Consider the following 16,807-nt stretch of genomic DNA (forward strand, 5'->3'; position numbering starts at 1 on the left):
ATGATGCAGGGGCTTTTGCGGTGCTGAACAACGTACCTTATAAATGTCTATGGGGTACGTAGATAACAGAATAAAACAATACAATACGTAAACATACCGGTGCATTTTCAGCCAACAGGAGGATACATCATAGGCATAGGCGACAATGTTGGAAATGTAATTTCCACTTTGCTTTGGTTTTCTGTGTATTCTTGTTCAACAAAGCAGGCAGGTATTTTGGCAGGTAGTGGACGGGTCAAACATGAAAGAGGCAGCAGTGCAACACAAAGGATGCCAGCTGCCGTAAAACCCGAAAGAAGATATTTTGGCGGGTAGCAAGCCGCGGTGAAATGTTGCGATCGTCATTTCTGGTAAGTGAGGCGCAGAGTATTCGATTTAAGACGACCCTTCCCCGTTGAAATTCACGCACTACTCAAGTTAAGTACAGAGTGCACTACATTGAAGTCTACTTCCGGAAGTACGTGGATTGGAAAACACTGACTTTTTTTTTCGACATACTATACTGACTTTTTTTTCGTACAATTTTTCGACATACTATACGTCAGTTTTTCATAACATTTTTGGACATACTATGACATTTTTTCATTAAATTTTTCGACATAGTATACTGTGACTTTTTTTGGTGAAAATTCTCGTCATTCTATACTATGGCATTTTTCGTGAACTTTTCATGACATACTTTACTATGGCTTTTTTTTATTACTTTTTTATTTTTTACATATTATTCTAAAACTTTGTTTTATAACATACTATGACTTTTTATATTTTTTTATGACATACTATACTATGACATTTATTATGACATGTTATACTATGACTTTATTATTAAATTTGATATGGCATACTATACTATGACTTTTTTGACATTTTAAATGGCTTACTATTTTATGACATACTATACTATAACATTTTATGACATACTATACTATGATGAAGGACACTAAGAGACACCACATTTAAAAAAAAACACAAAATAAGACATTTATTCAGTGAGCACCAGTCAGTCAGTACAAACGTTCTCTTTCCTCAGAAGCTCAAGTTTTGTTCAAACAGTAATCATAATCAGGAAAAAAAACTACCACTTCTTTGAAAGTCAAAACATTTCAAAGACTTTGCGCCTTTCAGCCAGGCCTATATATTATCTTTACAGGCAGAACACTGGAACTACATCTCAATCAAAGCTTAGTGAGAGAAAAAATCTTCAGTCATTTAGTGTGCGTCATACAAAACCTACCTCTACGGAGTAAAAAACAAAAACATTTGGACAATAACAACACATACACATATATATACACATGTTCCAAATTCATCAAAATCTGAACTCGCTAGATTTTCACACTATGTCCTGCTACTGTATAAATTAATGAAAGTCACACATTGATTTCAACTCTAATACTAACGCTAAAGCACTGATGTTAATGTTGATACTAGTTCAAATCATTTATTGCAAGCAGCAGGACGACAGTTCAGCAGAAATCAGAAAAAAACAAAACATCGTCCTGATTTGGATTTGAATTTGTGAAGACGATCAATCTTTAATATTGGATTATGAGATGCCAATTAGTGATGCATTAATCTGATAAATAAATGCAACACAATGTAAACTAAGCTTGTGAGTCAACACGTTTTCAGCAGGTGCGCCATACATATTTCAATATTATCCGTGTACTCTCCTACGTTTATAGCCTAAGCAAGCTAAGCTTGCTGAGCTATGCCTTGCCTTGATTCATTTTCTTATTTTTTTTTATCTTGCGTGACTAATTATTTCTTTAATATTTGTTTAATATCTGTAGCTTCAACAATTAGAGATAAGATCTTAGTGGTAAAATGTTTTTGGTAAAATCCATTCAGTTCTTTTTTTGGCTTTTCAGTGGCCTGAAATGAGTGATGTTGTGATTGGTTGACTTTGCTAGGGAGGAAGTCATTTACATAGAGTGTATTTACATCTAAAATATGACAGGAAGACGTGGACACTGATGTCTGACATTAGAGGGTCACTCAAATAAAACATCTGACAAAAGAAATATCTCATCACCATCATGTGTACAGTATGTTTCCAAATGCTTCACATTGTGCTCGTACTTAAAAAAAGGTAAGTCAGGTGAGTAAAGTCTATTTTTTCATTGTTAACAAACACATTTAAAGACTAAAACCAACAATGAACTGAACCAACCCTGTAAGTTTTCTCTGTGTACCCAACGCCTGATATTCCTTTGTGCCATAAAGCTCCATTGTTGTCCAAAAACTATTAAAAACACATCAATGAGCTTCACTGTTGCACTGGGTGACATGTTCCTTCATGAACACATAAACTGTATTATGATTCAATGCCACATGCACCGTCCTGCTGCTGTAAATACTCAGTAGAGCACCAAATGTGTATTAATCCGCCACTGAAAATAGTCCCCAAACAAATGCTCTATTTCGTCCTGTTTGAGTAACGTTTGCCAAGAACTACAGTGACCTGCTGTTTTATGAAATTACTGAAAAGATATGTGAACATTTTTTAAGAGTTATGTCTTCATTAGCAACCAATGGCCTTACTGTAGGGCTGGGAACCACAGACAGGGTTAAGAAAGTTGTAAAGTATTAAGAGATGGATTAACACAGCGTTGGGTTTGATCTTTTCATGGGGTTTGTTGACAATATCAGAAATATAGAACGTCTTATCCTTTAACTAGAAATCATCATCATCCTAAATGACTCACACCTGATTATTTTATTTCTTGCATAGCCTGAAAACTGTTAAGTCTGTCCTGCAGTGTAAATATAGCCTGTTTCTTCACAACAGCATGCTTTGATACACAACTAAACTTCTAAAAGGGTCTAAACTACAACACTGTTATGTTCTGAAATAAGTTTGAAATTTGTAAATGGGCCATGTTTACCCAAAAATTCAGTTACATAGTCCCATTTACGGCAAATCATAAATCATCCAGTCTATTTTACATCACAGCTAACCACTTTGTCGTTGTATTTAAGACATTTTAATTAGGGCTGTCAATTGACAATCAGTCAATTGCATGATTGTCCAAAGACTTGACTATGACTTGAGGTCAGAGGTCAAGGGGCTTTAAAACTGAGCCCGCTACAACCAAAACAACCAAGTTGCGTTAATGCGTTCAAGAAATTAGTGGCGCTAAAACAAATTTGCTGCAGGGAACTGTAGAAAAAATAACACAAGGAAAATGATCAGCTGATCAGGGCTTCCGTATAAAACAGATTTGTAGTTAAGGAGATTAAACTTGCACTGGAGTGGTCTGTTAAGTTATTCAGTTCTACTCAGATCAGCTTGTGTCAGTACCTGATATCCTGAGTCATCTTTCACTTCAACAACACCTCCTGTAAATCCTGGTGATTTGCTGTGATGATATACAGTGCTGTTATATGCTCATCGTGAATATAAATAATTAAAATCTAGACTGGGACGGATGCGTGGCAACATTACGAAGTGTTGGATTACACATTGGCACTAATCATGAAACTAAATAAAGTGAAAGGAACTCAAATGTGTGCGCATGTGTTCATTTTTCTGTGCTCGAGTGTAGGCGCCCGCTTCTGCATGTTAACGTGTGTGTGTATGAACAAAAGTGCCTTTTGTCTGTGTACTTAAATGTCATTTATATGCATCGTGACGTGTGTACGTACTGTATGTGCCTGCATGTGTTTCCCATTCAAATTAAAATGTATGTGTCACATTTTCTACTCTGCACTTTTCAGCACGCCTGCATGTGTGTTTATGTGAGAGTGTGCGTGTTGCCTCCGTCTCCTCAGGTCCTCCTTTGATGCTTGGTCCCCACGTATGTGTTCTCTATGCACAGCACTATGTAGTGGTTAGAGCAGGAGCGGGTGTGCTGTCCCAGCAGTCGTCCTGTCTGCAGCAGCGCAGCCTGGCCCGTCACCGCCACATCGGCCGTCCTCCACGCCTCGCAGTAGTTCATGGTCAGACGGATGCCCACTGCATTGGAGCCGTGCCATACCAGCTTCTCTGGCCTGGGGAAGAGGGAGAGAGATAGAGATATAGATAGATAGATATAGAGAGTTTGCTCTGGCTGGTGGGCGGTGCTTAGTATTTCCTCAACTGATCTATGTATGTATATATTCATTATTGGAAATCAATTAACACAAAACAATGACAAATATTGCCCCAAACTGCATGTGATTATCATAAAGTGGGCATGTCTGTAAAGGGGAGACTCGTGGGTACCCATAGAACCCATTTTCATTCACATATCTTGAGGTCAGAGGTCAAGGGACCCCTTTGAAAATTGGCATGCCAGTTTTTCCTCGACAAAATTTAGCACAAGTTTGGAGCGTTATAAAGCGTTCTTCACAACGAGCTAGTATAACATGGTTTTGGATGATTGGCTTTAAATTCCCTCTCCACAAATACTTTCCTTTACTTACTTGCTCACAGAGTGTACACACACACTCTCACTCACCATGCTGAGTCAGTCATCACGTTGCGTCCATCAAAGGAATAGATGGGTGTGGACGGGTTGAATGTGCCTCCATTCCCAGAGAAGATGGACATCCAACTTTTGAACAACACTTCACCCTGAGAGGAGAGGACAGCAGGCATGGATACAACTCAAAAGAAGATGTCAACAGTTAACATATCATGTATTATGATTGCTGAGTGTAACTTTAAACCTGTAAGAACTGGGTGCAATGCCTTAAAGGGATAGTTCAGATTTTTTTGAAGTGGGGTTGTATGAGGTACTTATCCGTAGTCAGTGTATTACCTACAGTAGATGACGGTTGGTAAGCTCGCAGTTTGCCTTTTTAGGTGTTTAAAATACATTTTGTTGCTGTCTCGTCCACAGCAGTACATTGCTTTGCTCTCGTGATGGTACTTTATGTCATGCTATACTATTACATTTTTATGTCATACTATACTACGACTTTTTTTAATGACTTTTTTAATGACATACTATAATGTGACATTCTATATATTTTTTATGACATAATATACTATGACTTTTTGTATGCCTTAGCCACTCGACCAACTTTACAGACATACTATTCTATGACATTTTTTATGTCATAAAACCCCACTTCAAAAATATCCAAACTATTCCTTTAACCCAAAATCATGAGAAACTTATTAAAGGTCAGAAATATTGCGTAATCGTGACAGCAAAACACATCATTAACCTGCTTTCATTTTTCATTAAGATGAATCTGTATTATCTTTAAATAAAATTGGAAATCGAAAACGTGAATTTCTCCTCTCACCCTGAGGTTAACCACGGGCATGTCGGTGCGGTCCGCCTTCCTCACGATGGTTGACAGGTCCTGGAGGTGTGAGGACAGGAAGGCCCTGTAGGTGGCTGTTAGCCCCATGGCGCGTGCCTGCTGGTAGCACTGGAAGTCGGCCCCCCGGATGCCACGCATGTCCCCTTTCAGCGGGGCATTCAGCGCTACCAGGTGGAGCTGGGAAAAGAGAAAAAAACACAGATGAGGAGAAAATATACTTAGTCCAGATCTGATTCATTATTTATCACAGATATCGCATTAGTCAGGCGTGCCAGAGTTAAGTCCAACGCACATCGGCGCCACAGCACGTCATATGATGCGTCAAGTGTTGTGTCAAGTGTTGTGTCAAGTGTTGTGTCAAGTGTTGCCCCTTGCACCAATAGGAAGCGTCGTGCTGCAGTTTTACTTAAACTAGATTTCTCACCTGAAAGGGCACACCTCCAAGGGGACTGCCCATCGTTCTGACGGCCCATCCATTCCCCAAATACACACTCTTCGTGCAACAAACAGAAGCACATGGCCAATTATTATGCAGAAAGACATAATCGGACCTTCCCCTCTTGTTGCCTTGAATGCCTTCCTTGGTTGGAATGGTTGGTTAGGTTGGAGATTACTTAGGTTTAGGGTAAGATGCGATGACGTATTTTTGCTAAATTAGCCATGTGCTTCTGTTCGGATAGCGGGCTGTCTGGACATTTTTCGGACTATAGCTCGGGATATTTCTTGAAATCAACAACTAGTCTCTCCTCATCCGTTCACCCACTCACACTAGATACAGTGACAGCAAGAGGTGAGCGAGGAGATCGGAAATGGAGCTGCCACGGGAGCAGAGAAGAGGAGCTGCTACCGGAGCTGGGATGTAGCAAGCAGGAAAGCGAGTGGGTTAAAAAAAAAGTGCATTTTCGGGGGCGACAGGGCTGGAAAAAGGACAGTGGTGTTAAGTGTTGCGGGGCGGCTGTTCTGATGTTGGGCCAAGAGATTTTAGCTTACATGTATTTTGTATTTGCATGTATTTTGTATGCGTCAGTAGGTGTGTGTAAGGGCGTACATGTGTTTGTTACACTCACCCCAGGCACAGCGTTGAAGGTCTGTGGTAGAACATTATAGCTGGGCTCATATCCTCTACTGCCTTCTTGAAGCTCCTATTCAACAAACACAGGAATTAGTCTGTATGTAGTGTGTGAACTAGTGTGAAGTTCTAAATGTAAAGATATCTTTTAAAGCTTCAGTCGGCATCATTGGGCAAAAAGTCCATAATAACTTTTCAGCATATTGTAATTCAAGTGTTCTGAGAGAAAACTTGAATTATTATTTTTTTTTTATAATATTTGCTCCATTTCTACCCACTGCTGCTTTAAAGGTGTTTCAAAATATGTGTGTGTGAACCTGGCTGTGGATCCTGTGTGGTCTGCTCGCCTCTCCACCTCCTCTGAGGGCCTGAGACGCCGCTGAGGACGAAGGTCCAGACTGGATCAACTCTCCGAGCTAAAACAGGGACACACACAGAATCTGGTTAAGAGCTATGATCCCACGTCGGTTTCCCAGAGTCAAGTCCATTAATATTAGGTTAAATAGCCACACGTTGAACCAAACATACACAACACACACCTGGATCTTGCGCCAGCCGTTGCGTGCCCTGATGTACAGCTCTCCTCCCTTCTCAGACACGTAGGCCATGGTTCCCTCTGCAGCCCGGTGAGTCTCTCTGCTCAGAGCGTGGCTCGTCTTGTAGGTAGTCACCTGAATATACACAACATCATACTGGCATTAATTACTAGTCATACTCATTATATCAATTTCATCCCACTCCAGATACATTTTGCCCTGGACATTTCTCACAACAAGTGTCCAATATTAAGGGAAATCAGGATGAGAGCTTCAGAATATAATTAAATGATAGTATATACTGCACTTTTCTTATAGTGTACAGTCCTAGACAAGTGAAATACAGCAGATCGGGGGTAAAGTGCCTCCCTCAATGGCAGGTATCTTACCAGGTTGTCATATCCTGGAGATCCTGGTGGGCCGGGAGGACCAGGAGGGCCGGGGATACTGACACCTGATGACGACGCATCGGAAATACATTTAACAGATACAATACAAGAGGTCTGTAACTTTCATGGATATAAGCTCCACCTCTCTATCTCGCCTTGACATACACATACCTGATCCATATGCAGGTGTAAGTCCTGGGGGTCCAGCAGGGCCAGGGGGCCCTCGGGAACCAGCTCGTCCGAACCCAGGGGATCCAGGCTGACCCGGAGAACCAACAGGTCCCTGAGGACCCACGATGGACTCACCTTTAGGACCCTACAGGAACATACAAACAGAATACATTTCATTCAGCTGAACATTTTCACTATGTGGTACACGCCACCTCAAATATACTAATTGGAATAGTATTTTCAGGATGTAGCTTATTATTATTATTAACTTACCACAAGTCCTGACCTCCCAGGCATTCCTGGAGGACCAGGCAGACCGCCGTCACCCTTGTCTCCCTTCTGACCTTGGTATCCCTGATCACCTCTAGTACCCTGAGAGATTCACACAAAAAGAGACAAACCAACTGAAGACCGACCACACACCATTTAAAGATAAGTTCAGGAGTATCCTGAAGATTACTTCATCATCAATATTGACTCCTTCCTTTGATTTTTTTCAAATAAATTCATACAGTACAGATGCAGCCGCCTAGAATTTCCCCTCCGAGCCGGCTGCCAGCCAGTTCCCAGCCAACTTCCAGCTGCTGGGAGTGAATTAAGTCCAATATTAACTCTTGTTTAGCTCTGTTGTGCCAGGTCTATATATCATCTCCTAAGGGAAATATCTGGCTCCGTATATCCTCCACTATGTTCACCAGCTAGTCTCTTAACTGTGTCTGTCTGCTGTTTGCTGCTGGGCAGGTAGTGTGCAGCGGTTTATAGCTGAAAGGAGCTGCCTGAGAGTGAATCAAAACAGTAAAGATGAGGGCCATAAAACCAAAACGATGAACTGAGTACCAAGGCTGAGTCCTTACCGCAGCGGCCTGGGTCCGAATCTGACCCACGGCTCTTTGCTGCATTACAAAAAAAACATGACATGATGAATCCTAACTTGTGGACTGGTCTTTAATCAGGGACTGGACTGATGCTGTGTCTTTTGGCATTTTTTTCGGACCCAGTTTGCATTAGATCTATAGAGTATGATGAATCAGTACTCACCACGACTCCATCGGGAAACCCGGGTGCTGAGAAGAAAAATGATGAGATTTTATTATTATTATTGTATATTATATTATAATTTTTTAAGCAAATCCATCTAAACCTACGGAGCCCCTGAGGAGACATGGAGGAGAAAAAATATAGATGGATGAAAGAAAGATAAATACTCTTGCATTCCTCTGCGAAACTTTTGTGTTCTCTCGTAAAACTTTTGCTTTCTCCCGAGAAACCCAAGGGAGAAGAAGAAGAGAGCGAACCGGTGTTCACGCCGGCAAAGATGCTGATCCTGGACCACCTCGACTCCCCAAAGGATCAGCAAACTTTCTGTTGCTACCGTTACACAGGTTAGAGCCAAAGCTGCCGCTGGCCACCAGCCCACTGTGACGCCCGGCGGTGGGGTTTGCGCTGGCTGAATTTGAGTTGTTACAGCCGCTAACTGAAGGTTTGTCTCCGGAGCTACCGTCTGCTCTCCTCCCGGTGAAGTAGTCTCCTAGTGGCGGGGGGTGAGACGCAGGGTGTGCTCCATTGTTGTGGTTGTTTCCATGATGCCGAACTGACTCGGAAGTACATTGACAAAAAGTACATCTTTTTTTCGACCTTCAATTTTTTTCCCTCCCATGTCTCCATATAAACCAAATGGGGACCCAGGAGTTCCGTAAGAGAGCAAGTCAATGACATGTCTTTTGTAAAGGTCTTACCAGCTGTGCCTGGCTCTCCAGGTATTCCCTCAGCTCCTTTGTCTCCTTTAGCACCGCCTGAATCTCCCCATGTCCCTGCCTCCTACACACACACACATTAACATTACATGGATACCAGCACATTTGCGACAGCAGGCATGCGCACGTGTACACGATGTACAGACTGCTGAACACATAGACTGAATTCATTTTTTTTTAACATCTGTAAAGAATGTTAACTGTAAAACATGGGTTATAATAAAAAAGACACAGATGTTAAGAGTTAAAACATCGATGTCAGCAAGTTACTGTCAATGACTTCCTGGAGACACCTGCCACACCACACCTTGACCACCGCTGCTTTGAATGACACTCTGCACCCTTACATCACATTGATAGCTATCTATGGCATCTTGCAAAAATCTCAAAAGGAAAATGACATTTAGAAAGTGTTAAAGCAATGTTATCCAACGGATGCAATCTGCTGCATACAATCATAAGAAAAAGACCCACGCTAGCCCTTCATTCCCTTGTCATCACGGCGATGGTCGGCTGCCAATTTCGGGCCGTCTTTGAGTTTTGCGGTGTGTCCCACGACACTAGTCTGCCCGTGTCGCCGAGTTTTTGGCCGATTCAACATGCTGAATCGGTTAATCATGGAGATATAATGAGATTTAAAAGCTACTACGAGAAACTTTAATTTTGTTGATTTTGGCGGTCCCTGTGGACAAAAGCGGTAGTGTTTCCGAGCACAAGATTCCCTTTAGAAAACCTCTCATCTTACTGCAACAGGGTCTGACATTCTGGCACCGACCACAAGCATAAATAAATAATAACTATATAGAAATAGCCAAACTTCTTGCTGATGTTCCCATTTACTTATGTAGGTCATATAGAGGGTAGAGTATTAAATTGAGACTGTTTAAGCAGTTAAAATGTATAAATCTGTAGGCTACACAATACAAGCTCTCTCAGCTTTTTCTTTTTATCAAATTGGATGTGATCGACTGTACATCTAATCATCATAATGTCATGATTCCCCATACACTCATCAGTCTGGTGAAAGCTTTCACACATTTATGGAAGAGCCCGTCACCACACCTAAAACCCCAAAAGTGGCATTTAAAGAAAAAGGTGCCAAATTCCAATCAGAATTCTTCAACATCACATCCATCAAACCTTCATAGGGCGATTTTAATGAAATGTATATATTTCCGTCAAATTCCCCATCGGCTGTTGGCACAAATTGACATTTGTATTGAACTTTGCACAGCTACTGGTATTCTGATAACAATGTGTGTAAAACCCCTGCATAGAGCCTTTCACCAGTTTCCTTGATTGCAATTCAGCCAAGCAGAAACTGCAGCATCACCAGAGGCCAGAGAAGACACTACAAACTGAATGTTGTAAAGCAAATCCCACAAACCCAGCACCACGTACATTTCTGAAAACATGTCTATCTACCTGATGAAAGGCAGGCCAGAGTTTGATATATGTCACTTTAAATACAATCAATTGAGTAAAAGGATTGAGGCTTTTCTTTTGGAATTAATAAAAATGGAAAAGCCTGTCATAGCCAATATTTTGTAGGAATGTAATTCTCTTTAGATTCCATTTTTGAATTGATTGAACTGAAAAGTGATTTGGCACCAACTCTGTACATAGAGTAAAAGGATCAATAACGTCAATATGTTTTTCCTCCTCCCTGTCAGAGGTTCACCGAGCTTCTCTCCTCTTCCCTGAGATAACGAGGATGGTAAGGACAGACGAGGCAAGCAGGATTCAGTCTCAGACCCCCTTTAACACCCGGCATTAACATTTGTCATATCAGAAATCTGGGTGTAAGTGAAACCCAAGGTGCACCGAATTTACAGGTGGCTAATGCATCTTTAATCTATATCTGGCAACTACTTAAAAACACAAATATGTGTGAGGTTGGTAAGATAATGATGTCTGGATACAAGAGGAATGTTAACGCCTGATGAAATAGGGCCAGACCCGCAGACATGTAGCCTTTTTTAAGGATCATTAGGACAGTAGGAGAGCCAAGACAGAGGAGAGGAGAACATGAAGGGAGGTAAAAAGAGCCGTTTTTAGCCCAGACCAGAAAGCTGCCATGCTGCTATACACCCACACACCAACAGAACCACCGGATGGTCCGATTTCAAAGTGAAACAGACCAATCAGATGGTCCGACTCAAGACTTACTGGTCCCTTTTTGCAGTGCGGTCTGGGGCGCACCGGAAACACTGTCTTTAAAATTCAAAGAAGAGCAGCAGTAATCAGACTAAATGAGTCAGGTCAAACACTGTACTGTAGATGAGCTTTACAGAAATAAAAAGGACACACAAACAAACCAATGATAGTGGAGCTCCACTTACTACCTTTTTTGTCAAAGCCAATATGTGTTGTGTTTTTATGTGATTTATAAGATTACAGGATCTTTCAAATTATCTCAATGGCTTGTAGAATAATTAGACAATCTCTGTGAAAACTGGAGCCTGGTTAAATAAAGGTTAAATAAAATAACGATCATCATCATCCCAGTCCACAAACTGAAAATGGCAAATTAGAGAAATAAAAAGCCACAGGCAGACACTTACTCCTTTCAGCCCAATAATTCTTCCTGGAAGTCCAGGTGGGCCCGGAGGACCTGGAGTTCCCGCAGTTCCCTGAGAGAGAGAATATTATCACATTAGTGTCAATGTCCATCTCATTTATGAGACAGTCAGACAACATACAGCTTCAGAGTGAAGTGAAAATTGACTTAAGGGACAATCCGTAATCCTAAAGACCTTGACACACCAAGCTGACAGTCGGCCGACAGTGAGCGTCCATCGGCCTAGTTTTTGCGGTGTGTCCCACACCGTTGGCTCTAGTCTGCCCGTGTCAGAGTTTTTTTTTCCGGTCAATTCAGCATGATGAATTGGCAGCTGAGCTCATCGGTGAAAGAAATCCCTTTGATTGGCTGTTCAGCTTAAGCGAATTGGTGCACGAGAAGAGAAACGGAAGTGAGGAAAGCAAACCAACGAGTAAAGTCAAGAGAGCACACACAGAAGGCTCTTCTCATTTTTCATCTTCGTCACATCTGATCATTCAAATACAAGGGTACTTTCACAGCGACATGGTCATCTGGAATGAATGAGTGGTGAGTGAGAGTGGTTTGAAAATGGTTTCATGTATGTATCATAACAGCGGCTTGTATATCCGCCCGTCCTCGGTCTTTCAGTTTCCCTTTTTGAATGACTAATACAGACTACCGCCACCTGCTGGTATGGAGAGTTTTTTCTTCTCAAGCAGGCGCAGAACGTACGTTGTAGTCGGCCGTCGGCTGTAGACTTTGCAGTGAGTTTAAATGCAACTTTTTGGCCAAGACAAAGGCGGTGTGAGGCGAAACAACAGTCGGCCTTCATCGCCGCTATTTCTATGATGTTGGGTTGGTGTGTCTGGGCCAAAATGCAAGATTTAAACATGTTATGAATATATCTGTCTTAAATGGTCAACTTATTGATCAGGGTCACACAGATATTTTCCTTCCTTTCCTTTTCCTCTTACCGGTTGGCCGACAGCATCTCCTTTGTCTCCTTTCCTTCCAGGCATACCAGATCGTCCCTACAGGAAGAGAGAGAATGAAACACATCAGTATTTTTTGAACAGTTCCTGGATGTTTGTATAATGTTTCCACATCTAGGGATGGATCGATCATGTTTATATTAATTACTGTTCTGATTGTCTGAATTGTCATTAGTGTGCTCTCTTATTTCGGCCCTTTGGCCTAACGTACCTTCTCAAGAGCCTGACGAAGCGTTGAATGACACGTCATACTCTTGCCAGTGATAATAAAAGATCCTTGATCATACATTTCTAATGGGCTGAGTGTGCGGCCGATATCATAAACACTTGAGAGTTATTATTTCTATATATTCACTATATTGTACTGTATTTACTGTGACATGTTATATATAATATACATCAAATACAAGGCACTCACTGGGCGACCGGGGAAGCCATATTCTCCTTTTTGTCCAGTTGGTCCAATTGGGCCCTGAAATAAACGGAAACACAGTGATGGATGTACACATCAAATATAGATCCTCATTAGTAAGCAGTTTCCCCCAGAACAACAAGAATACATAGATTTGTGTAGAGCTTGTCCTAATTAACAAATGTGTGTTTGTAGATATTAATGTTCTGTTTGACATGAACTCACCATGAGTCCAGCAGGTCCGGAGTACCCACGGTCACCCTGTGAATTACAAAGCAGTACAACAAAATGTGAGATGTGAATAAACAAGGGGGGCCTTGAATACAAATGACTGTTAACGTTTCAGGGGTCAGATGCATCATCTCACTGTCATTGACCACTGTAAGTTACTGGGTAAGGTACGGTTGATACAGATAGGGGGTAAGGGGTCACTTGTCTGGTACCTTGGTGCCTTTGGGTCCCTGGGGGCCTTTTGGCGCTGATAAGAGGGATCCGTCAGCAGCAATTGTCACCCCCGGCTCTCCCTTCGCTCCCTGTTAGTGGAAAGAAATAAGACATTTTAAAAAAAATATATTTTTCTGCATATACAGAGGGGGATCCTTGTCTCAACCAGGGCCGTACACAGACATATTTGGGGGCAGGTGCTCAAGCGACAAAAGAGAGGGCACCCCTCTCATAATTATTCATAAAAAATAAAGTAACATACAGTACCACATATTTGACTTACTTACATATTTATTTATTTCAATACCCATACAATGATACATTTTCTATGGGCGACGCCGATGCCCGTAACTCACTCCTGACTACATGCACACTTTTGAAAGGCTAAACGCCAACAAATATGGATTGAAGCAGAATATTTTGTTAGATATCTCAACAGTTATATGTCTGAACAGTTTCAATATTTATTTGTGACATGATATGTTTTATAATCCACATTCTAGTCTAGTTCTCACCTTGAACCCTGACGGTCCCTGGACACCTGTAGGGCCTACGTCTCCCTTCGGTCCCCTGGGGCCCTGTGGTCAGATGAAAGGGTAGTGAGTGAGTTGGGAGGTTTAGTGAGGATAATATCATTTTAAAAGGGAGGCTGTGTAAATTCTACAGTTGATATAAAAAAATGTCATCGGTCCTGGATTTATGAAGGGCTAAGTAACCTAAAAAAATAAAATAAATAGCATGCGAGGCAATAACATACCTACCCTGTTTAGCCCAAAGACAGCAAAAACAAAATTGGAAAAAAAATGTTACATTGCTTTCATATAATTGTTGCATCTTTGTTCATAAACTGCAAAAACACTCATTTTCAGAACTCAGTCAACAGGTGATAACAAATGCTCAGCATAAGTAGTGTTACAAAATGCTCTTACAGGAAATCCAGCTCTGCCAGGCAAGCCTTCAGGGCCCTGCAACACGCACACAAAACACACACACCACACATAAGCATGCATGCATGTGCAGACAGAGAACACAGATGCAAGCAAAAGCAGTAGTGCGGAGTTAATAATATTTTTCTGACAAAGCCAGAAATGACATGCTCATACACAGCATCATCAAACAACTGCAGCCAAAGCACTTCCAAAATGCATTGATGATGCTACAGTAAAGTATTGGCTCCTTAATGCAAATCTATGTTTATGTAACTTATCAGCTATTGTTTGTTTGCATTCCAACATTTGCAGAATGAGGCAGGTAACATCTTAAAAGACCTTGTGCTTAATAGCTTAGTGTAACGCACCGTTGGGCCCGATGGTCCTCTGATCTCTGTGAAGTTGAAGATCCCATCTGTAACATTGTGCAGCAGCTGTAGAATATAATTCGCAATGAGTAAATGTGGGCACATTTAGCAGTACATATTTAGAGATTTGTAAAATTCACTAAATAAGGTGTGTGCACGTACATCCGACAGATTAATGATTGGTCCAGGAGGTCCAGGAAGCCCAGGTTGTCCTGGGACACTGAGTCCATCAACGCCACGATCACCCTTCAGGACACGAAACAGAAAATGATTAGTCCTTTATTAAAATAAAGGGTAGACCATCTGACTTGGAAGGCCGAGGAGGCAGCAACGAGGACCGGACAGATAAACAATGAGCTGAAACTCACTATGAAGCTCTCTGAAGCTGAGAGGAGCTGCAGAGTCAGGTGATTATTCTTTGTAGGTTCATCATTACAAGTGACCTCTTTCATTTTTCACATGGTCATTTGGTACATTGCCATCATAAAAATATAAATTATAGCCCCTAAACATTCAGCATCAAACAGCATCAAGGCATCACTTAATATCCACATATCATGGCATCCCTACCTTGGATCCTGTGTTGCCTTTTTCTCCTTTGGCGCCCTGTTTGTAGAGTAAAGTGAAATATTATAGTTATTAATGTGTTTACTTGTTCAAAGATGGCTTACTAAAACATTCATGGATGTCAGCAATTGGCTGGGAGAGTTTCACATTGTAATATAACCTTATCTGACAAGATGGATGACTACTTACCAAACTAGAACCTACTGATTAGCTCCCAAACTAGCTCGCTAGATACCTACTACTAGCACTCCAGCTAACTTCCATGCTACTTACCCTGGCGCCTGGTAGTCCAGCAAGACCTTGAAGACCCTCTGGTCCTGCGTCCCCTGGCTCGCCCTGCAATCACACACAGCATGGACAGAGGTCAAGGTTGCACAGAGCTAAGGGTGATGTCACTGCTACATGTTTAACTGGAGTTGCATATTATGTATATACACAATATGTAATTAATTTCTTAGTGATGTTTAAATCTAAATACTATATACTTGATTCTTTCATAAATGAAAGATATATACAGTATAATATCATACACAATATGACAGTGCCATTTCAGAATCAGCTTACCTTGACAGAGAGCCCTGGAGCTCCTGGGACTCCATCATCACCCTACAGAAGACACGAGAGAGCATCTTCAACTACTGAGCAAGAAAGTGCAATACGATGTGTGTGCAAAGGCAACACTCCTCACAGAGGAATCATATTATTAGCTGTTAGAAGTAGAAAACCAGCTATCTTCTGCAAGCGTAATGCGTACATTTAATGGATTTTCATAAATAGATTACCTTAGGTCCCTCGGGGCCAGGTATGCCAGGAGGACCCTGGAAAAAAAGAAAAAAGAAAACTCTTACTCTCAATTTTATTTGAATAGCCCAAAATCACAATTTTGCCTCAGGGGGCTTTACAATCTGTACATGACATGACACCCTCTGTCCTTTACAGTGCGACCCTCTCATTGGACAAGGAAAAACTCCCCCCCAAAAAAACACTTTAAAAAATGGAAGGGAAGGGATCCCCCTTCCAGGACGGACAGACGTGCAATAGATGTCGTGTGTATAGAGCAAGGGGGCTCCAAAAAGTAGCTTGCAAGCTACCAGTATCTTCCTACCCGTTTGAGTGGCTCGCTCAAGGTTCAAATAATATGTACATAGATTTGATCACACAATTTAATTTGTAAACCTGTTTAAATTTCTGTCCAATATTTCAAGCTGGTAATCTACTGTATGAACAGAGAAGGCAAAAGAGCTGAAAACAACGCTTGAAAGACAACATAGTCTCTGTTTACCAAACTGATGAAGAAGGCCAACGCAGCAACCGACGTTTCGTTTAGTGGCGCACATCCTAACCAAACATAAAAAAGACCTTCGCCTGTGACTTG

At 41.4% G+C, this 16,807-nt stretch overlaps 1 protein-coding gene across 14 annotated transcripts in view; it reads right to left on the reverse strand.

Annotated features, from left to right (window-relative positions):
- Positions 1-955: 955 nt before the first annotated feature.
- Positions 956-16,807, reverse strand: part of col15a1b (collagen, type XV, alpha 1b) — a 52,973-nt gene continuing 37,121 nt past the window's right edge. For 6 of the 14 annotated variants that reach the window (XM_074650233.1, XM_074650232.1, XM_074650223.1 and 3 more), the window contains 25 exons: positions 16,215-16,250; positions 15,997-16,038; positions 15,706-15,768; positions 15,436-15,471; positions 15,028-15,111; positions 14,866-14,931; positions 14,498-14,533; positions 14,084-14,146; positions 13,568-13,657; positions 13,350-13,385; positions 13,131-13,184; positions 12,695-12,751; positions 11,743-11,811; positions 11,348-11,392; positions 9,161-9,242; positions 8,463-8,488; positions 7,698-7,796; positions 7,425-7,569; positions 7,254-7,318; positions 6,868-6,999; positions 6,646-6,744; positions 6,327-6,401; positions 5,239-5,436; positions 4,443-4,558; positions 956-3,993 (listed from right to left, as the gene is read on the reverse strand). In XM_074650233.1, the coding sequence (XP_074506334.1) occupies positions 3,771-3,993; positions 4,443-4,558; positions 5,239-5,436; positions 6,327-6,401; positions 6,646-6,744; positions 6,868-6,999; positions 7,254-7,318; positions 7,425-7,569; positions 7,698-7,796; positions 8,463-8,488; positions 9,161-9,242; positions 11,348-11,392; positions 11,743-11,811; positions 12,695-12,751; positions 13,131-13,184; positions 13,350-13,385; positions 13,568-13,657; positions 14,084-14,146; positions 14,498-14,533; positions 14,866-14,931; positions 15,028-15,111; positions 15,436-15,471; positions 15,706-15,768; positions 15,997-16,038; positions 16,215-16,250 (2,037 nt within the window). In that variant the 3' untranslated portion in view covers positions 956-3,770. The remainder of the gene's footprint in view (positions 3,994-4,442; positions 4,559-5,238; positions 5,437-6,326; positions 6,402-6,645; positions 6,745-6,867; positions 7,000-7,253; positions 7,319-7,424; positions 7,570-7,697; positions 7,797-8,462; positions 8,489-9,160; positions 9,243-11,347; positions 11,393-11,742; positions 11,812-12,694; positions 12,752-13,130; positions 13,185-13,349; positions 13,386-13,567; positions 13,658-14,083; positions 14,147-14,497; positions 14,534-14,865; positions 14,932-15,027; positions 15,112-15,435; positions 15,472-15,705; positions 15,769-15,996; positions 16,039-16,214; positions 16,251-16,807) is intronic. The other 8 variants (XM_074650236.1, XM_074650231.1, XM_074650230.1 and 5 more) reach the window with 3 other exon arrangements.

The sequence above is a fragment of the Sebastes fasciatus genome, chromosome 11 (assembly GCF_043250625.1).
Source record: "Sebastes fasciatus isolate fSebFas1 chromosome 11, fSebFas1.pri, whole genome shotgun sequence".
NCBI classification, from domain to species: domain Eukaryota; kingdom Metazoa; phylum Chordata; class Actinopteri; order Perciformes; family Sebastidae; genus Sebastes; species Sebastes fasciatus.